Below are 22,091 nucleotides of genomic sequence, written 5' to 3' on the forward strand. Positions count from 1 at the left end.
AAAACAACCCAAATACATTTCTAAATCCACATGTAGCGCTCCTCAAAAGCAATATAATAAACTTGCAGGGTCCGATTTTGTAGAAAAGGCAACACATGGGCAGAGAATCCACAACAGAGGGTGCTACATAGAGCTAGACAAATGACATTATGGGCTTTATCTGTGATGTTGATACGAACCTCAATTGAACAATCGGGGACTATAGACTTAAGTGACATTATTAAACTTCAGGGCAAGTATGTGGGATCATCAGGACTAATATACACACGTGTGCACTATTTGTCAAAATGTAAAAAATATTTCTGAATTTCGTTTTTTTGTGTTATTCATAGTATATTTTCTATTTTACTAGAAGGCTTTGATTGTAAGTGGATAGCTTCCCTGAGGAAGCCACGTTTCAGGGTGAAATGTGTTGGGATCTACACAAATGCCGTTATGAATAGAAGGACTATACGGCTCATATCTCTATGTTTTTATGTGGACATATTTTAGCCCATTGTTAAATACTGAATTTTTTTAAAAGAAAAGTCCCATGTACATGTGAAATATGTAATTCTGTTCAGCTCGGAACCATTTAATTTATCCACTGCAGTCCAATCAATACAGGTTGGTCAAGGCTGTGATTGGATAGTGAACGAGGAGTAGCTCACTGATGAGGTCATTTGTGTATTCTCTCCCCCAATTGGCAAACTCCATTTGATCATGTCCCTTCCTCTTCAGGCCTGAACGCTGATGTATAGGATATTACAGGGGGCCAGTACAAAGACAGATTAAGATACCATTTAGAAGTAGTATTACATATCTGGTATCAAAAAAGGACCAAAGAAGTGTGGGTGCAGGTGACTTGTCGTTATGGTTCCCCTATCCAGATGGTTCCTGTAAGGACTGCGCAGGCGCAATCCTTGCCGACGGAAATCTCCGAACCTCGGCCAGCATCCAGGCTCATTCCTTAACATCCCCGTGGATTGGAGAATGTTAAAAAAGAGCCAGGAGGCCGAGCGAGCAGAGCGAGCCGTCCGAGCAAAGTGAGGCCGACTGGCCACTTTCCTCAAATTCCACGTCGCCCTGGATGCCGGTCAAGGTTCGGAGATTTCCGTCGGCAAGGATTGCGCCTGCGCAGTCCTTACAGGAACCATCTGGATAGCCGGAACCATATTGGCAGATCATCGGAATATCAAACCTCAGAAAATAAAACACATTGTTTACATAAAAACATCCACATTTTTATTGTAACATGTTAACAAGTAAATGGATGCAAAGCATCCCTATTACATCAGATCAAGGAAACATCAATACAAAAGTTAAGAACAATACCCCATACACCGTCCTCATAGTATATACAACTAAATAGAATTATCTGTAACTAATCATGTAATGAATTGCACATAAACCATAAAAAAAGTTGCTAAAATGAGGTAGCAGTGTGATCGTTGCGATGCGTTTTACAGTCCTGGCTTCCTCAGGGGCTCAAAGGGGGGTATAGCTGATAAAAAAATGCCAAAAGTATGCAAAATCACATAAGACCATAGAGCAAACCTAGTTGTACACGGCATCCTGATAATGTCATGGTTTTTATTTTTGTTTTCCTCATTGCTGGCCCTTTTTTGTTGGGGGGGGGGGGGGGGGGGGGGTGGATGTATGACGTATTATTCAGAATGTACAAATCCATTATGAGAATGCTGTGTGCATTTATTTTTGCCCCATGAGCCTGCAAAGCATTACACCTGTGCTCAGTGGGGGGGTGGCTGGAGCATGTCAGGCCCCGTACACACGTCCGAGGAACTCGACGGGCAAAACTCATCGTTTTGCTCGTCGAGTTCTGTGTGAAGCCAACTTTCCTCATTGAACAACGAGGAAATAGAGAACATGTTCTCTATTTGGCTCGCCGAGGAACTCGTCGGCTTCCTCGGCCGAAAGTGTACACACGACCGGGTTTCTCGGCAGAATTCAGCTCCGATCGAGTTTCTGGCTGAATTCTGCCGAGAAACTCGGTCATGTGTACGGGGCCTTGTGTAAGATGCTCCACATGTGAACGTAGCCTTCAAGACAAACTCCAAGTAGCTTGGTATCCCAGATGGTGGTGACTGGTTCAACCTACTTAAAAGCTGTTAAGCATGGAGTCCTCTTTGACCTCAAGAAATGACGGCACAGATGGATGAGATTGTAAATTTATTATTATTTTTTTTGAGTTGTTATATATTTTTTTTGCAAGCATTTTGTAATATTATTTTTTTTTTTTCTGGTAGGTTCAGGCTCCAGACCAGCTATTGTATCTCCGCCTACAAGTGTCAGCGTAGTGATTGGAGACTGGGTCACCTTAACCTGTAATGCCACCGGAAACCCCACCCCTTCCATTCGCTGGTATGACAACCTTGGACCAATCAGCAGTCATCCCTCTCAGATCCTTCGGCCTAAACCTCGTAAAGCGTTACAGTCCAAGACGGCCGACAACCCCAGCCAAGACCCGCTACACGTGATCATGTCTCATCCAGGAACCAGCTCCTTGTACATCCCCGCTGTTACAATGAAGCATGCTGGGAAATATATCTGTGAGGCTACCAATGAGTTTGGTTCCACCCAGGAGGAGGCCACTCTGACTGTTGGTAAGTTACTGCCATAGGGGCAGTGTGAACATCAAGCCTTCTTCTAAAAGAGGGTGTTTGTTTTCTTCTTTCTCCAGTTGCTGGAGTCACTGTGATTTGATAGATTCAGTTGTGTTAAACGGCCATGTAAGATAGCTGGGTTTAGGTGAAAACTCCACTCAGATCATAGACATAGAATTTGGTATAACTTGGTAGGTGAGATTACAGTATATTATGAACATTAGAAGAGGTCTTCTAAGGACACTCTCTACAGCTGGGGTATATTAGACAGCTATTTTATCTAAGAGAAATTCCCAAAACGTGGCCTGTTATGGTTACTTGAGGACAGGGTTGAGAGTAAGGCCCCTTTCGCACCGGCGGTCTGGTTGGGTCCACCTGTTCGTTTTTTAGGTGGACCCAATCGCACCATCCAAGCAGGGGATGTAGATGGACATCTGAACCGCTAAAAATAGTTAGAGAACCACTGCTGTATAGACTTTTATATAAAAAATCTGTGGAAATACTTGTGGGTGGTGGTTGTTTTTTTTTTTTTTATCCGCTCCTGGGCAGTCATGTGACTGAGAAGCTCCAGCCCCCCATGTCAGGGAGCACTTGTAAACTGCTCCAAAATACCTGGAGCTGTGGTGTCACCCACGGGCGTTCATTGCCCATCTTTTCTCAGTGGCAACCCCCCCCCCCCCCCCCCCATGGCAGCCGTTTTGCTGACAGAACTGAAGCTCTTGTATCGCCTGACCGGAGCAGATTACAATTACTTTCACAGATTTCTTTAATAAAGGCTAAGTAGTATACCTAGGAGTAGGGGGGAGGCAGCATTTGAACAGTTCTCTTAGGCAATCATTACCTTACCCTGAAATGTACTTTCAATTCTATCATTGTAAGAAGTTCTAAGCCAAATGAGTATCCAAATCAAATTTATATGCTTCATTATAACACTTGTCATTCTATTTTAGCGTCTAAGGCTTCCCTATTTATTACCGTATTTATCGGCGTATAACATGCACCCCAATTTTAAGATCAAAGTTTCAGGATTTAAAAAATAAACCACTTAGAAGCAAAATAATGGTCAGTGTCCCTCTGCAGCCTGTGTGTCCCTCTGCAGCCTGATGCCCATTTGCAGACTCGGTGACTTCCGGCGGCACTCGTTCCCGTCCGAGGTGCGCTATCGGCGCATAACACAGACCCCTGCTTTGTCCCCGATTTTCAGGGGGAAAAAATGGGTGTTATACGCCGATAAATACGGTACTTTAAAAAATGCAGGTTGCATATACAGTAATAACTATGTTCTTCTTTCTGTTTAATTTTCTGTTTTAGCAGCACACTGGAGAGTCGGACCGCTGCTTTTACACACAAGCTGAGGCCCAAAACTTCCATCTGCACACTGTTTCATTCAGCAGTAGCCCCAGTCTCCAGAATTCTGCCCCCCACCCTACTCTAGTCAGCCCCAGTCTCCAGCAGTCTGACCCTGCTCCCCACCCTACTCTAGTCAGCCCCAGTCTCCAGCAGTCTGACCCTGCTCCCCACACTACTCTTGTCAGCCCCAGTCTGACCCTGCTCCCCACACTACTCTAGTCAGCCCCAGTCTGCCCCTGCCCCCCACACTACTCTAGTCAGCCCCAGTCTGACCCTGACCCCCACACTACTCTAGTCAGCCCCAGTCTGACCCTGCCCCCCACACTACTCTAGTCAGCCCCAGTCTCCAGCAGTTTGGCCCTCCTCCCTGCACACTGGTGCTCCAGCTCCCTGAGCGGTGCTGTTGATTGAAGCGTTGTGCAGGATGAGTGTAAAATCGTTGGAGATCTAGGCTACTGTTGGTGTGTGAGAACAGCAGTCTGAATCTCTGCGCCATTTTTGAAAGCGTGCAATTTTAATATGCTTGGTTTAGAAAAGGTTATAACTTTGATTATTATGATCCACCGTCTATTATTTCTCTGCTTTATACCTGCTGGCATTTTTCACACTGTTGATGTCTTTTGTGCTGTCATTTTAAAAGTATATTATGTGGGTATTTGTGGTGCAGATTGTAAAGATTTTTTTTTATTTTTTTATAACAATGAGCTCTTCCACCCACTCTGGATGCCACGTCCTGCCGGGTGCACTTCTTGAACTCTGCTCTGGAAAAGTTACCAGGCATCCTTTTTATGTGACATTTAATACTGGCCCCTCTGTGTGCTGCTGCTATTTTCACAGCCTCTCATTCAGCCCACAGCGGGGAGCCACATTACTGCGTGTTTCCCTTACGTTGGTCATGTACCTCTCCTCCGACTTGTTTGTGTGAGTGAGCTCATGTTAAAAATATACAACAGGGCTCCTCTATTCTATGACTGTTGACAAGAAGAAAAAGTGCTTCTTGGATAAAATCTAAATCTGGCCACACGCATTACAATTCAAGAGTGGTGAGGGGGTTGGAAGCTCCTTTACAAATATATTGTTAGCTGTGTTCCCTTTTCTCTATTTGTCCTGGTGACCACTGTCGCCCAGGCTGAGGGTAAGGCCCCTTTCGCACCGGCGGTCTGGTTGGGTCCACCTGTTCGTTTTTTAGGTGGACCCAATCGCACCATCCAAGCAGGGGATGTAAATGGACATCTGATCCGCTAAAAATAGTTAGCCAACTCCCCACAACAGAGAAAAAAGATGAGCAGTGTACATGCATTACTCACTACCATATTAGTGTGTTGGGGTGCCATTTAAATGCACGAGTGTGAATGGCCCCCAATGCTTATGATATAGCACCGTTGCTAATTGCTAGGGGCCCTATCAAGAGTAGTCATGGGCCTAAACGGAGGACCCATCTCCATTCTCTGTACACATTTCAGATGATTTGCTGCTCAGCTAGTACAAGTTTGAAGTCACCAGATACCTTCCTTGCCTGTTCATGTGATTTTAATAATGATGATTTTATCCCTTCAGTTCCCTATGAGGTCAGCACTCTGCGTTCAACCACCAGCACTCCAAGCCTTACTCGGACCACCGCCCACCCTACCTTTCCACCTACCGATAAGCCAGTCAATGGCGCTCTGCTTCCAGAGGCACCCATCATACTCAGCCCACCGCAGACAACCAAACCGGACGTGTACTACTTAGTGTGGCGATCGGGACGAGATGGCGGTCTGCCTATAAATGCGTACTTTGTGCGTTATAGAAAGGTGAGCAAAATTTGTATTTTGTTTTTTCTTCTTACCAGTTCAATTAGTACAAAGTAGGATTTATTTCTACAATAATCATTGTATTATATATGTTCAGATGTGACCAATAACAGGCCATGCTTATAGGTGAAGTCCAGCCTGAGCTTTTTAGGCTGGGCTTCTCCTTGGGTTCACAGGAGTGCAATTCGTTTTGCACTCCTGTGACCTGTTTTCAACCGTAGTGCGGTCTGAAGTCCGCCCTCCGCTGACGTCACTGCCATCAGTCAGGGCAGCTTTTCATCCCGACTTCTAAGTCGGGATCCGCCAGCTGCCCTGATTGATGGTAGTATCACCGAGCCACTGAGACAGCCGCTCCCCGCCCCTCTACTGCTCTGCGCTCCAGTGAGCGTGGAGAAGCAGAGAGGAAAGACGCTGACTGCCAGTCGCTGGCTTGGTTCTCAGTGCCGAGACGGCGGGGGACAGATGGAGCATCGGTCTGATTCTCCATCCACCAAGTATGAATCAAAAATAAAAATAAAACCCATACTTCCTCTTTTAACAAGTGTATGTTCTATATACTGCACATGTAATTTTGTATTAGTACAATGAATCGTCAAATCATTTTATATGACTTCATGAATTTTTAGCAGCACTGGTCCTAATATAGTTGTTTGGTAATTGCTGAGGTGGTGAAAGAGATTTACGTTGCGCATTTATTGCAGAGGCGAAGCATGGCTCCCATTTGATAATAAAGCGGACATCAACTTCTTGGTGTCTGGCTTTGGAGGTGACTGCCTCTTTTAGGGTAGTTGGGATAATTTTCATATTATCTGCAATTCTGAATTTAACTAAAAAGTTCATTTAAAGCGGAGGTTCACCCTAATAACATGTATATCTGACCAACTTCCTTATATTCGTAACAAGTACAGTCCGCAATATATGCTTTACGTACCTTGTAATCCATCTTTTCAATCTACTTCTCCCCGCGGGAGTAGGCGTTTCTATGCCTAGGGGGATTGTCATCTGGGAGGTCGCCCAAATAACTGACGTCTGTTCCCCCAAGCGGGATAAGGCCCCGCCCCCCGTATTGCGTAGGCGCGCACGAGTTGCGGGTTTTCCGAAAAGAAGCGGAACATGCAGAGATGTGAGTCGGCTCTATACGACGCCTGCGCTCTGCATGTTCGGCTTCTTTTGGAAACCCCCGAAACTTGTGCGCGCCTACACAGTACGGGGGGCGGGGCCTTATCCGCCGAGGGGGACAGACGTCAGTCATCTGGGCGACCTCCCAGATGACAATCCCCCTAGGCATAGAAACGCCTACTCCCGCGGGGAGAAGTAGATTGAAAAGATGGATAACAAGGTACGTAAAGCATAAAAAAAAAAAATAATAATTGCGGACTGTACTTGTTAAGAATATAAGGAAGTTGGTCAGATATAGGCTGAACCTCCGCTTTAAGTCATTTAAAGCAACTCTATCGCTATGGTAAAAAGATGATATAGGTCATGCCCCCAAAGCAAGCAATTAATACTTGCCTGTCCCATTGCCCATGCTGCTGGACAGTGCCGGATGAAGATCCAAGCTTGCTGAAGAATGTTCAGCATTCAATACTCCGAGAGTACAACAACTGGATGTAGGTGTTACTGCTTTACACATTTAAATGTTTGACACTAATACACATTTTTTTTATAATCTTCTGCAGTTGGATGACGACGGCAATGTGGCAGGGCCCTGGAGTTCCATCCGTGTCCCGGCCAGCGAGAACGAGTTTCCTCTGACGGAGCTCGAACCATCCAGTCTCTACGAGGTTCTGATGGTGGCCAGAAACGCAGCCGGTGAGGGGCAGCCTGCTATGCTTACCTTCCGAACCAGCAAAGGTGAGTTGCTGATCTATATCATTTTTTTGGTTTTGGGAAGCTGAGCCTATCATTCAGCGGACATGGATTGTTCTGGTGATTTTTATTTACACAGCTATAAGCATTTCTCATGGTGGGATTGTTTCCTTGTACAGAAAGGAGTTCATCTTCCAAGAACACACCGGCACTGTCCCCTCCGGCTGGGGCCCCCAAGCAAACTCCATTCCACGATAGTAATTTTGGGTTGGTGAATCCAGACACTTTCCGGCACAGTGGAGGTAAGTGTCATTTTGGAGCTTTTGTCTGGGTCTCCTGGAGACAAAAATCGTTTTTATTTTAATGAATATGTATTTTCATTACCAATTTAATATTCATCAGTTGGATAGGTTTTTAAATGCTAGCTTCACTCAAAACCTTTTTCCCCCTTGATTCCTACAAGGGGGGCATTCCCTGCAGTAATACCCCCACTCACAAGGCAATATCAGATGTTGCTCTCTCAAGCCCGGATACCAATTTTGTGTGCTTATCTTTCATTGTGGAAAATTATTCAAAGCAGCGGTCTCCAAATGCGGCTTTTGGCGCACTTTTTCTCTTGATATAAGGAAAAAAGGGATGGACAGCCGCACTCCAAAAAAAAACATAATGTTGTCTTTATTGTAAAAAATGGATAACAAATGCACTACAAAACAAACAGAACACAGGGAAAACGACCTACGCGTTTCACACTCCGATTAGTGCTTAGTCATGGCTAAGCACTAATCGGAGTGTGAAACGCGTAGGCTGTTTTCCTTGTGTTCTGCTTGTTTTGTAGTGCATTTTTTACAATAAAGACAACCTTATGGTTTTTTTGGAGTGCGGCTGTCCATCCCGTCTTTCCTCATATCAATTGCTTAGTGCATTGCCAGCACCCTTGATTTCCTGAACCAGTGCAGATTTTCCCAACACACCCACCTGGAGTGGTTACTCCCTACCCTTTCGGCACTTTTTCTCAACGATGAGGCACTATTTCTTCCATTGACACCAACAATGGAGCACTAAATTCCTTTCACGAACACCGATTGAGCACTAGTCCTCCCACTGACACCAACAACGGGGGCAAAGTTCCTGCCACTGATATAAACACTTGGGCGCTATTCCTCCAACAATGAGGGCATAATTCCTCCAAATGATAAAAACAATTGGGCACTATTCCCCACACTGACCCCAATCGTGGGGCACCATTCCGCCTCCTATTGACCACAAGTGCTATGTGACATTTTTTACTCCTAGTAAAGACAAAGCCTGAGGCCAGTCTGGCCCCCTTTAGAGTCTGAAGGACAGTAAACTGTCCCTTTTTTGTTTAGAAAGTTTGGAGACCCCTTGTTTTAAAGAACTGTGATACCATTGTTTTATTGGCTTCATGGTGACTGAAGTGATTGGGTGAAACAGGAAATTCTGTCTGGGTGATCCGCCACTGGAGCCTTCAAGAGATGTGAAAAAAAAGCCTGCATGTGATATTTTAGTTTTTCAGAAACCATGCAAAATGGAAAAAATGTTTTGGGTGCGATTGGCCTCTAAGTTTGAAAAGATGCTCGCCGCTTATATTTTTAAACATATAAACTTCTTAGAAGCACAGTTTTCCCTTAACAAATGTCCTTTGCTTACTAACTTCCTCTCTCTCTTTCTCTATTCTTCATTTCTTTGCTCTCTGTCTCCAAGTGGACTGTGTAAGTATTTCCAAGGTGTGAGTACCGGTCACGTAGCCAATCTATACAACATGTTAGTCTAATTGCACTCTGATTTCACACAAAAACTGTATTCTGTAGAGCCAGGCCTGGAGATTGTGTTTAATAATACTGTTAGGAAACTGTAGATGCGGTCTTCTGTGGACCAGATCGACTATTGGTTTTCAGTTGGAGTTATGTTATTTGGAGTTGAGTCTTCAATTGCCATTCAGCTGGCAAATGCCGACTTCTGGGACTCTCCTATTTAGTTTTGATTATTGGGAACCTGATTTGCATTGTTCGAAACGTCCAACACCAAAGGCTGTCTTGTGGTCAGAGTGGGAGGAGCCACAAGGCAAGTCAGACTTTTCCATGTAGAATGACAGCCGTTGTAGCGCTCATGGTGCCCTCCATGTCCCTACTGGCTGTGAGTGCTAGGCCTAACTGGGAGCCTCCTCTTCCCTGCAGTCATCAACAAAAAAACATACAGGCCACACACACCATTGATTTTTTTTTTTCAATATCAATAAATTGTGTTGAAACCACTGCATGGCTGTTTTCAAATCATTACTCCCACTGGACATAACTTCCTTTCTGATGCCTTTTTGTCCTCAATCAGGGCTTATTCATCCCCATGATTAAACCCTGACTGAGGGAAAATATGTCAAGGAAGGAGTCATGTATGTCTAGTGGGAGTAATAATGTGAAAAACAGCCATGCAATGGTATCAATAAAGTTTATTGAAATTAAAGAAATAACACGGCAATGAGTGGATGTTTGCAGAATGACAGTGTAAAGTGCAAGCTTAAAGCGGAGTTCTTTCCAAAAGTGAAAATTCTCCTTTTCTGCCCCCCCCCCCCCCCCTCTGGTGCCACATTTGGCATCTTTCCTGGGGGGGAGCGGGCACCTGTTTTTGATAAGTATCCTGTCCTCACTTCCGTCTGCAAGGTACGCCAGAAATCTGGCTCCCTCCTCCTTCCCCTACTGTTGGGCCAGTAGGAGAGCGCAGCCACACTTCGCGCATGTTCAGTAGGGACCCGGCCGTGAACCCGAAAGGCTTCACTGCTGGGTTCCCTTACTAGCAATGGCGACGGCTTCACCCAACGGAAACATGAGCTGCTGTGCCGACATCGCTGGACTCTAGCTGCTGACTTTTAATTTTTTGAGGGGAAGGTGGAACTCCGCTTTAAGGAAGACCTGTGGGGTTTCTTTTTTTTCTGGCCTTAAGCTACACATTCCACCCCTTTTGTCTGACTGATTGCACTTGTTTCGAATGATTACGTCTTGCCAAATGTTGAACGGTGGAATTGAATGTCATTTCTTTGTGCTGTTTAAATCTAGAACAAATGAACTGCATAGATCACTTATACATTTGTGGCGTTTGCTTGCTCTCTTTAGTCCCCGAAGCTCCAGATCGTCCCACCATTTCCGGCGCGTCTGAGACCTCCGTCTACGTCACCTGGATCCCGAGGGCCAACGGAGGCTCCCCAATCACTTCTTTTAAAGTTGAATACAAAAGAGCCGGGAGACTTTGGGCTACTGCAGCAGAGAACATCCCCCCATCAAAACTGTCTGTGGAGGTCTCCAATCTAGATCCAGGTACAGGAAGAGCTGTTTGACTGTATTGTGGGACTAATCTAAATCTGGATAAAGCTGCCCACGGATGGGTAGAATTTAGAAAAAACGTTCTAAGGATCCTGGTTGTACGAAAGTTTGTTCACTTTTCAAATCCTTAGTGGGGTCCAGTTTGACACTTGTCTTTTTACCACAGTGACAAGAAAATTCAAAGGATTTACATTTTTTTTTCTTTTTTCTCTCAAGTGAACAAATTTCTATTAATGTATGTGATTTTGATTTGGTAAAGTCCATTCATTCTGACAACACATGTTAAAAGTAAACAAATGGATAAGTTCACCTTTTCAGAAAAAATAATAAATGTGGATTCTTTGCAAGTAACAATATGTCTATCTATTATTTTTGCAGGGGTCTCAAACTGGCAGGACTCCGGCTGTTGCAAAACTACAAGTCCCATCATGCCTCTGTCTGTGGGTGTCATGCTTGTAGCTGTCAGCCTTTAATGCCTCATGGGACTTGTAGTTGTGCAACAGCTGGGGGGCTGCCAGTTGGAGACCCCTGCTTGTAAAGCATTGCACCAGCGATCAGCAGATCACTGATGCCATGCAGGTCTCCTGCAGATCTGTCAGTGTATCTGCTTCCTCATATGAGAAAGCCGATCCATTCTGACAGGAGGAATCAATCAACTACCAGAGCACACTGTTGGCGCTTTATAAATCCTGTATAATAAAAATAATATAATTTTAATGCAAATTATAGGGAGGTTAAAAGACTGATGTGTTGCACAGAAAACTTCACCATGGTATTCTATGCAATACATGCGCCAAGTTTATTTAGTCTAGCCCTACTATATATGCCATGTGTAAGAAGAGTCCTTTAACTACTTGCCGACCAGCCGCCGTCATGCGCGAGAGCCCGTAGCTATACGTCTGCTCTCGCGCAGGTCACTAAGGGCGCGATCGCTCGTTACAGAGCGAGGCTCGGGAGCTGTGTGTGTAAACACACAGCTCCCGGTCCTGTCAGGGAGAGAAATGCTAATCCTCTGTTCATACAATGTATGAACAGAAAATCAGTCATTTCCCCTAGTGAGTCCACCCCCCTACAGTTAGAACACAGCCAGGGAACATACTTAACCCCTTCCCCGCCCCCTAGTGTTAACCCCTTCACTGCCAGTGGCATTTTTATAGTAACCCAAAGCATTTTTATAGCACTGATCGCTATAAAAATGCCAATGGTTCTAAAAATTTGTCAAGTGTCCGCCATATTGTCGCAGTACCGAGAAAAAATCGCTGATCGCCGCCATTACTAGTAAAAAAAAATATTAATAAAAATGCCATAAAAATACCCCCTATTTTGTAAACGCTATAACTTTTGCGCAAGCCAATCAATAAACGCTTATTGCGATTTATTTTTTATTTTTTTACGAAAAATATGTAGAAGAATACGTATCGACCTAAACTGAGGAAATTTTTTTTTTTATATATTTTTGGGGGATATTTATTATAGCAAAAAGTAAAAATAATTTTTTTTCAAAATTTATTTTTGTTTATAGCGCAAAAACTAAAAACCGCAGGGGTGATCAAATGCCACCAAAAGAAAGCTCTATTTGTGGGGAAAAAAGGACGCCAATATTGTTTGGGAGCCACGTCGCACGACCGCGCAATTGTCGGTTAAAGCGACGCAGTGCCGAATCGCAAAAACTGCTCTGGTCTTTCACCAGCAATATGGTCCGGGGGTTAAAAATGTATTTATTTTTTGCCAGGGCTCCTATACATTTCCTGAATAGCATTATACTCGCATTCATAGTCCATAAAGGTTACAATAACACATTGGGCTTGTCGCAACTCTTCCAAACGTTATCTGATTATCCCTTCTGATCTATTAAAGGTGCAATGTATAAATTCCGGGTCATCGCCATCAATAATTACGGGGAGAGTATGCGCAGTTCGGTTTCACGCCCTTACCAGGTTGCTGCATATGGCAGCCGACTACCCAATCCGCTGATTGTCGGTCCTCGCATCGACCACACGGAGGCGGTGACGGACACGCACATACTGCTGAAATGGACTGTGAGTATTTCTACTTCTCTGTTCTAAGATTATAAGTTTATCTTTAGATTGTTTAGAAAATGCTATTTCCCGAAATCTTCACCTGTAATTTTCCTCTGTGTACTGATAATAAAGATCTGCACTGACTTCTGTCCCGCGTTCCTCTACTTCTTAGTACGTTCCATCAAACAACAACAACACTCCCATCCAAGGCTTCTATATCTACTACCGGCCCACCGACAGCGACAATGATGGCGACTATAAAAGGGATGTGGTGGAAGGTATGTTGAAACTTACCTAGGATTCCCCCCCCCCCCCCCCCAAAAAAATAAATAAATAATATAAACCCATTTTGTAAATATGCTGAGTAACAGAAGACCATGTCTGTGTTTTCAATCAGGAGCGAAGCATCAACATTTAATCAGGGACCTGCAGCCAGAGACCTCTTATGACATCAAGATGCAATGTTTCAATGAGAGAGGAGCCAGTGATTACAGCAACGTCATGATATGCGAGACTAAAGGTGAGTTACTTTTGAGGCTACATTGGCTCTGAACCTGGAAGTGATCGAATCTAAGGGCCCGTACACACGATTGAATATTCCGACAACAATTGTCCGATGGACGCGTTTTGTCGTATAATCCGACCCTCTGTATGTTGGATGGTCATGCTCTCAAATTGTCCGACAACAAATGTGTTCCGTCAGATTATCTGATCGTGTGTACACAAATCCAGAGTACAAACGCACATGCTCAGAACCAATGCTAACCATAAGACAACATTAGCAGAAGTTGCCCAAAGGGTGGTGCTAAAGAGCAGAAAAAACACATAGTTTTGTGTATGTTGGCGGAAAAAGTTTTGCCGTCTGTATGCAGAACAAGTTCACGGCCTACGCCCTTCAGGCAAAAATCCATGGATTTGTCCGATGGAAGTCTGATTGTGTGGCTTGAGTGATTGTTTGTGGGTGAGATCAGTGAATGGATGTTCGTTGATCTCCCGCTGGTCTTTATGCTGACACCACCATGATGGCACCCAGGAGGGACAGGTAAGCCTATGATTCATGATTGGGGGGGGGGGGGGGGGTTACATTGGGTGGCTTTACAGGCACCTTTAATCTGTTCTCAAAAAAAACCTGACGGTTCAAAGGTAAACAAACGCACTGGTTTTTCAGCATCTGGGAGTTCGCTTACATGTCAGTGCTGTCACAGGTGTAGTACTGCAAAGATAGAGCCTCATGTAGTGTAAATGGAAATGTTTGCCTTCAGCATTCAGTCAACATCATCCCTCTTATTTTGAAGGCTTAACCACTTGCTTACCGGACACTTTAACCCCTGTTCCTGCCCAGGCCAATTTTCAGCTTTCAGCGCTCTCACACTTTAATGACAATTGCACCGTCATGCAACACTGTGTACCCCATATGACATGCTATTTAATCACCACCAGGTTATTTTTAGCTGAACAAAAAAAGGATGGGAAAAAAAACTTTTTCGTTTCTGTTCTAAAATCTAGCAAAAAAAAATGTTTTCTTCTTCACTGATATGCAGCACTTATGGGCACAGATATGCTGCACTGATATTCAGGGCACTGATGTCCCCTGTCAGGATTGTCGATTACTGGCTCTCCTCACCTCACCTTGTGAGGAAAGGAGAGCTGATAACCAGTAACTCGGTTTACGCTGTGATCAGCTGTGATTGGACACAGATGATCACACGGTAAACAAAGTTAAAGGCTCTTTACTGTGATCGGAGATCCTATGATGGCAGAACAGGAAAGCCGCCACTGCCCGGCCGTCATTCTGCTTGTGGCCAGGTGGAAAGTGGTTAAGCAAAATAAATAATTACAGGGTCAGGTTATTGTTGGACTCCCAACAATCTCCTATGAACACATTTCCTAAATCTTTATATTTTTTTTATAAAGTAGTTTATTCTTTCTGCAAAACAAAATCTGTTGTCAGTTTCTTGCTGTAGTGAGTAGGCTGGACGTAACCGTTCCTTGTATTATGTTTATGTTCAATCCAGCCCGAAAGAGCCCTGGAGCCTCGGAATTCCCGTCTCTTGAGCTCAGCACAACGTCGGCTTCAGAACGGCACCCAGGAGGAGGCTCCAGCTCATCCATCACTCTGGCCCGGAGCGGGGACATGCTGTATGTCATTGTTGGCTGTGTGTTGGGCGGGATGGTCCTTATATTGATGACCTTCATTGCCATGTGTCTCCTGAAACATCGACAGCAACGTCTCATGCATAGTAAGTGCCTCTCTCTTTCTTTGGGAAATAAATTGAAAAAGTAATAAAAATTCCTTAATTTTTAAAATTGTTTCTCTCAAACCTTCACCATCCTTTCAAAAGGGTTCTGAATAACCAGATGGGTGGGATTGACTGTCACAGTGGTCACATGAGCAGGAGTCAGTCTCACCAGGTATTGATCATTAGTGGGGAGCAAGAGCTGTCTTTGACAGCTCGGTTTCTGTCTTGGAGCACAAACTCTCAGCTCCCCAGTGAGGCATATGTGGGCATTAAAGCCCGCGCAACTATGGCTAAGCAGAATTCTATACTGACTGGCATGTCCAGGGCTGTTGCATTGTTTCAGTCTCTGGCTCTCCCAATGGTGCTCTGTGATCCTCTGCATGGAGTATAATGGTGGAGACTGCGCTGAGTTGGGGATGTGGACGGCTCCTATTCTTCATGGAGTCTTCTGGAACATTTGCCACATTGCTGCGTAGTGCTGAAACGTAGACGTGCATGACGGAAAAATAATTGTTTTCCGCTTTTGGTTCCTTAATCTAAGTTAGTTAGTTTTGTTATTTTCGATTGATTTCATATTTGGAATTTGATGTTTCATGTCTTCTTTCAAATTTTCTTCAAATTTACAGTTTATTTTTTTACCTTCTGATTTTAAAACATTAGAATCGGTCAAATTGAACATATATATATATATATATATTTCGATGCGAATGCAGCAAAGTGAACACACAAAAGAAAGAAATCTTCATCAAATGATTACGACTCTTTAAATCACCTTTTTGGCTTAACAAAAACAGTATTATTTCCAAATGGTGCTTTGCTTTAAAAAAAAAAAATCTCCTGCTGTTCATTAGGGAGTATGACCAGACAATGTACACATTGATTGTCTATGGCTCCCTGCTGCCTTCTAATATAAATTCTGTTAAAGTGAAGAGTTCCACGTTGGATACCATTCAGAGGAACATGCCTGTGGTTCTGTCATGCTCAGACACTTCCACACAGTGCCCCGCTTGTAGATCTAACCAAGTTCTTGTTTCTGCAGAATTTGAGCCGCCCGGCTATCTATACCAAGGATCCGATCTAAACGGCCAGATGGTAGAATACACAACGTTACCAGGAACCAACCGGATTAATGGAAATATCCACGGAGGATTCATTGGAAACGGGAATATCGCCAATGGCTGTCCACACATGCATCACAGTGTACACAACGGCATCAATGGTCTCATGAATGGAGAGCTCTATCCCACCTGCGGCAGTCCTCATAAGGGGACATGTCCAGACTATGAACACTTACCTCACAGTATTTCCAATGTAAGTCCACAAATTACAACCACACTACTTCTTTACTGTACAGCAGTAACCTCACCTTGTGCTTAGGGGCTTTTTTTTTCATTACTTATGATAATGTTATTGTAAAAAAATTACAGCAAAGAGATGCAGCATTCCCAAATCATGAAAAAAGTTTACTTCATAAATGCATCATTACAATATAAACATACAACTGTATGTAAATATTTAATACGGGGTGCATTCTTGACAGTCCATTTTGTAAGAGCCCTTTCACACCGACAGCGCGGCTCTGTTGGCGGTAAAACGCTGCTAGTTTTAGATTTGCTTTTCAACCGCTAGCAGGGAACATTTAACCCCCGCTAGCGGCCGAATAAAGGGTTAAAAGTGCCGCTGCTCATTGATTTCAATGGACAGGGGCGCTTTAGTAGTGGTGTATACACGGCATCTTAAAGCGCCTCAAAGATGCTGCTTTCAAGACTTTATTTTATTTTTTTAAAGTCCTGCCAGCGCAGCGCCCACTCAGGCTTTCACACTGGGACTGCAGGGGAGGCATTTTCAGGCGCTTTACTTTATAACTAAAGAGCCTGAACAATGCCTCGGTGTGGAAAGGGGTTTAAAGCATGAAGTTTATCCTAAAAACAGACGATGCCATCTCTGCTAGGTGAGTCATTCAGATGCCGGAGTCATGTGGAGCTCAGGAGGTGAACAGTTCTGCAAATAAATCAATTCCCATTAGTCTCCACAAGGGGGAGAAGTTCCACAAAACTAGTGTAATCACTTTGACTTCAAGCTATCATTTTTGTAGTCTTATCCTGTGTATATATATATAGATATATATATATATATATATATATATAGATAGATAGATAGATAGATAGATAGATATATAGATATAGATATATTTTTGCATTACACATAAATTAAATATTTAAAAATACTTAACAGACCCCCACATTTTCCTTTGTATTACAGGGGGGCATTCTTTATACTTCCATACCCCAGACAGATCCCTCGGAGTGTATCAACTGCCGAAACTGCTGCAACAACAACAGGTATGTCCGTACGTCTTCTATGCACTTCCTCGGTGTCTGTGCATTAAAGCGGGAGAGTGCAAAACCTGGTGCAGCTCTGCATAGAAACCAATCGGCTTCTTTTTTTTTTATATGACAAAAAGTAGTTAAACAAGCTGAAGTTAGAAGCTGATTGGCTACCATGCACAGCTGCACCAGATTTTGCACTCTGTGTGATCTCTCCTATAGATCTAATAACATGACTTTGTTGTATTGCTCTTTAATGGCAGATGTTTCAGCAAAACAACAAACGGCTCATACAGTGGGAACGGTATATCCAGGACACCATTGCCAGAGAACCAGGAAACAAGGCAACTTCTACAAGAAGCCGTACCCATGATCCTGTCCTCTCCTGAGGCTGAGTACGGGACACAGTCTGAGGAGGAAATAAAAGAAAAGCCATCATCACCCTGTTTATCAAGTCAGGATGTACTGGAAGAGGTTCAAGGTAAGCCCACTAATGGAAGCATGGAAAATGAGTTCAGTCTAAGAACAAGTACTGTGACTAGGACACCACAAACGTCTGAGGTGGTGTAATCAGGACGGAGGCAGGTCACCCCCCCCTTCATCTTCTGTTAAGAAACACTTCATAAAAACTGATTAAAAAATTATCCTCTGAAGACACCTTTAGCAAATTTTACAAGACGTCGGCCTATTGGCTACTCTTTATACAAACTGATACTTGCCAATCCCAAATGTTTATGTCATGAAGAGACTTTGAGCCCATACTAAAGAGGGCATCATTACCGTGCTTGCAATATCTCTCTATAATACCCAAACCATCATAAGTGCAGTAACGTTTTCTTCCCCAGCCATTTCATCAGTTAACAGCGGGAAGGGGAAGCCGCTCAGGTGTGAGTGTCTTCAAGGTAAACACTCCTCACAGAACCACGGGTGCAGGCAATGCACATACGAGGCAAAAACAAAATAAGGGCCCTTTCAGACGTCCGTTTGCGGATGAAAAACGGGACATGCATTGGTCCCTATGTGATTGCGGGTGTCAGCGGATAAACATCCGCTGACACCCGTAATCCCCCGCCTCCGCAAAGATCCGATTTTTGCAGACAGAAGAATGTCCTATTTTTTCTTCCGTCGTCAGGTCGGATGAACACGGACATACGGTCCGTGTTCATCCGATCCCCCCCCATAGGGGAGAGCGGAGTAAAGACGGGGAGGTCCCTGCACAGTGTGCGGAGACCGCCCTGCTATCCGATGGCTCAGCGGGGATCTACAGAGCGATCCCCGCTGAGCTTACGGACACACGGAGGCGGATCATTACTGATCCGCCCCATGTGAAAGGGCCCTAATAGATTATTCTAGACAGCCGCACTCCGAATAAATTGCCTTTATTGTAAAATCCAAAACAACACACTGGTAAAGCTGACACGTTTCACACTATACTCTATGATTAAACACTAGTATAGTGTGAAACGCGTCAGCTTTACCGGTGTGCTGTGACTTGTAGTGCTGTTTTGGATTTTACGATAAAGACATTTTTTTATTCGGAGTGCGGCTGTCCAGAAGAATCTATTCTTTTGTTTTGTTTTTACTTCATCAGTTAATGTCGCAAAAGTCTTCACTTTCATATAGAGAAAATCCAATTAATTTCCTCCCCCCACCTGATCCTCCATTATACCACCATTCTACTGTGTCTAAGTTATGTCTCTTATTTCTATATAACCACAATATAGAGTTCTAAAAAAAGAAAAATAAGTGAAAAATAAAAAGGACAGGAGGCATACATACACTTCTTGCCAATTAGGCTAAAATAAAGAGATTGGCACTCAACCTAGGCCTGCCCATTGAGTGTCAAGATAAGAATGGGGGTGTAAAGTGGAGAATGGTTAGCACCTGCCAGGTTTTTTTTATTGTTGGCTGTGTCTGGGCTCTCCCTTTATTCCTGTCTTGACCCTTTTCCACAGGAACAGAAAGTAAGGGGGGTAATTAAACATTTTACCATCACCATCATAGGGACACCTGTTCCAATTGACAACCATTGCGGGAGGAATCTCCCTTTTACTTTCTTCCTGCTTTATCTCTGAACCAGGAAGAAATCTCCCCAACGGAGAGACAGACAGCAATAAAGAAGATGACAGAGGTTCGAGGTTCTCCACTCCTTCCAAAACTAGATGTAAAAATAAAATTAACTGCTAATGCCACACTAATATAGATTTTTTTGTATGGGCACCTGGAGCACTGGACATACTGATATGTAGGCATCAATTATTATTAAGGTACAAAACTTTCTGCATGCAGCTCAACAAGTGATGTACACACCTCTTCATTTGGCCTCCTGCTGCTGTCAGTTACAGCCAGTTGGAGGGTGGTGCCAAGCCATTCTCTATGTGTCAAAGGACCCGTCTCAGGTGTGAGCCTGCATGAGTGCCCCCCATAGCATGCGGCTTGTTATGGGGCCATTCGACTGGGGAGAGGAGGCAGGTAAGTATGACATGTTTGTTATTTTCTTCAAAAAAAAAAATCATTTACAACCACTTTCATTAGCCACGTTCAGTATAACCATGAGGACCTTTTTTTCCCCCCCCCCAGGAGATTCTGACATCTGTGTAAAGGAAGATGATGCCACCTTGCCCCAGTCTCCTGATACCCCCTCTAATGACTCGCAGAACTGTGATGAGAACAAAAGTTGGACGTTAGAAAACTCACTCAATGACCTCCCGCAGCAATCGCTGACACAAGAGGCCTGAACAGGAAGTGACTGTCTCCCTCTCTGTTACATTGCATCCCATTCTGGTAGAGGAGAAAATCCGGCTCGGCCCCCTTTAGACAAAGTAACGTGTAGTTATTTCAGTCAATGTTGGGCAACTTGTGAGAGACTCCAGCAGCTGAAGAACTGCAAATCTCAGCGTGCCCAGACTGAAGGCCAGTTTGCTGGGACTTGTAATTCCTGAACTATTGAAGGGACTGTTGGTGGTTCATACCGGATATGGAGGTGTAAGAGAATTTTAAAGGGATTCCATTGCCATCACACTGTGGGGGGGGGGGGGTCATTTTGTGTTGCTTTGCCACTGTTCGGTCAGTTGGGCACTACTGTCGTTATTTTCAGGGGTTTCACTTCCTGTTCCTAGTGCTCCTCTGTGTTCTTACACTGGCTCAGCCCTCAAAAACCGCTATCCCCACGTTAAAGAAAAAGTGCACTTTCACACAAAGTTCACTTATTATTTTTACTCTCCTTCCCTGACCTAACCTACCCCAATCCTCCACAGATGAATATGTATATGGATCCAGTGGCTGCGGTCTTTGGCGTTTGTTTACAATCAGCGGTCACAGGTTTTCTCTGCCCTGGAGGTAGATGAGCCCAGTGGAAGGAGGAAAATAATAAGTGTACTTTTGTTGTACAGTGCTATCCTTTATTGCTTTTTTTTTTTTTTTTAACATTTTCTAAACTCTATTTATAATTTGTGTACAAAATATAAATTAATCTGGGAAATAGTTGTTTCCTATTTATTATAAAAAAAAAAAAATCTAGAAGGAGTTATGGGATATTTTCAGTTGATACATACAGTGCCTCCTCCCTACTGGGAAATATTGTTCCTGTTTCTGAAGGAGAAGGGGCAATAAAGACCCTGCAATACCAACGTTCTATTAGAAGAGCAGGGAACATTTACAGACCCCCTCCTTGCCACCCCTCTCCTCCCCCCCCCCCCCCCAACACATTTCAGCCAAAACTTAACCGGCCTGTTGGCGAGTCCTGACAATGCTGTCACTCCACATTTTAGAATTTCATTTTTTTTTTTTGTATATAAGTACACTTACAATTTAATCAGAGATGTCTGTACACAGACATACAATGTGGTATGAGACTTTTATTATTTTTAATTCTCCTTTTAATGCTGGAAGGAGGTCATTAGAAGATGGCAGAGAAAAGCACTTTAGTCCTTACTCTGTCTGTATATATATATGATTAAATTATATAAATATATATATTTAATATTGCTTATGCACTAATTCACTCTTCTAATCCCAACTTTTTTTTTTTTTTTCCTATCTCTGAAAATATTGTCTATCAACCCGTTTTTATAATTTATGGTACAGTTTTCCTATATAGCGTGACCGACCGAATATTTACAGTTCTGCACCAAGCAGTTGCAAACGCTATTTGCAGCAACAGCAGTGATGCATACAATCGCTATAATTCTACTTGGTAGGGCTGCACCGATATGGTGTTTCTTCTTCTTCTTTTTTTTAATCGGCAAGTGCAAGTGCCGATACAGAGTACCTATAATATTTTGTGGTGCGATTTGCGTCAATTAAAAAAAAAATTGGTGCAAATCGTACTGCAATGAATCTCATGCGATTTGAACAGGAATGCAGTGCAATTTCTGTCCAAAATAAATGCAATTTTCCCCCACTGCTTGTGTGTATAAAAAGTGATAAAAGCGACATCTAGCCCTGTGAGATCACCTCCAGTGGCCCTGATTTGCTATCATCGGCTGGCCAGGACATCTATGTAGATTATTTTGCATCTGCCCAGATGAGTTAACAGTTTTTAAACTGCACACTAGATGGCGCTTTAATCTTTCTACATGCAGTGGGGGAAAACGCACCGTATTTTTTTTTCAAAG

At 43.6% G+C, this 22,091-nt stretch overlaps 1 protein-coding gene across 1 annotated transcript in view; it reads left to right on the forward strand.

Moving 5' to 3' along the window:
- The window catches only part of CDON (cell adhesion associated, oncogene regulated), a 77,630-nt gene extending 56,465 nt beyond the window's left edge, over positions 1–21,165 (forward strand). Inside the window, exons 8-20 of the mRNA XM_040326355.1 lie at positions 2,247–2,603; positions 5,511–5,746; positions 7,426–7,600; positions 7,735–7,857; positions 10,681–10,881; positions 12,745–12,926; positions 13,081–13,186; positions 13,306–13,428; positions 14,924–15,148; positions 16,188–16,459; positions 17,411–17,490; positions 17,739–17,956; positions 20,056–21,165. Coding sequence (XP_040182289.1) covers positions 2,247–2,603; positions 5,511–5,746; positions 7,426–7,600; positions 7,735–7,857; positions 10,681–10,881; positions 12,745–12,926; positions 13,081–13,186; positions 13,306–13,428; positions 14,924–15,148; positions 16,188–16,459; positions 17,411–17,490; positions 17,739–17,956; positions 20,056–20,213 — 2,456 coding nt within the window. The 3' untranslated portion in view covers positions 20,214–21,165. The remainder of the gene's footprint in view (positions 1–2,246; positions 2,604–5,510; positions 5,747–7,425; positions 7,601–7,734; positions 7,858–10,680; positions 10,882–12,744; positions 12,927–13,080; positions 13,187–13,305; positions 13,429–14,923; positions 15,149–16,187; positions 16,460–17,410; positions 17,491–17,738; positions 17,957–20,055) is intronic.
- Positions 21,166–22,091: the final 926 nt, after the last annotated feature.

The sequence above is a fragment of the Rana temporaria genome, chromosome 10, assembly GCF_905171775.1.
Source record: "Rana temporaria chromosome 10, aRanTem1.1, whole genome shotgun sequence".
Lineage (NCBI taxonomy): Eukaryota > Metazoa > Chordata > Amphibia > Anura > Ranidae > Rana > Rana temporaria.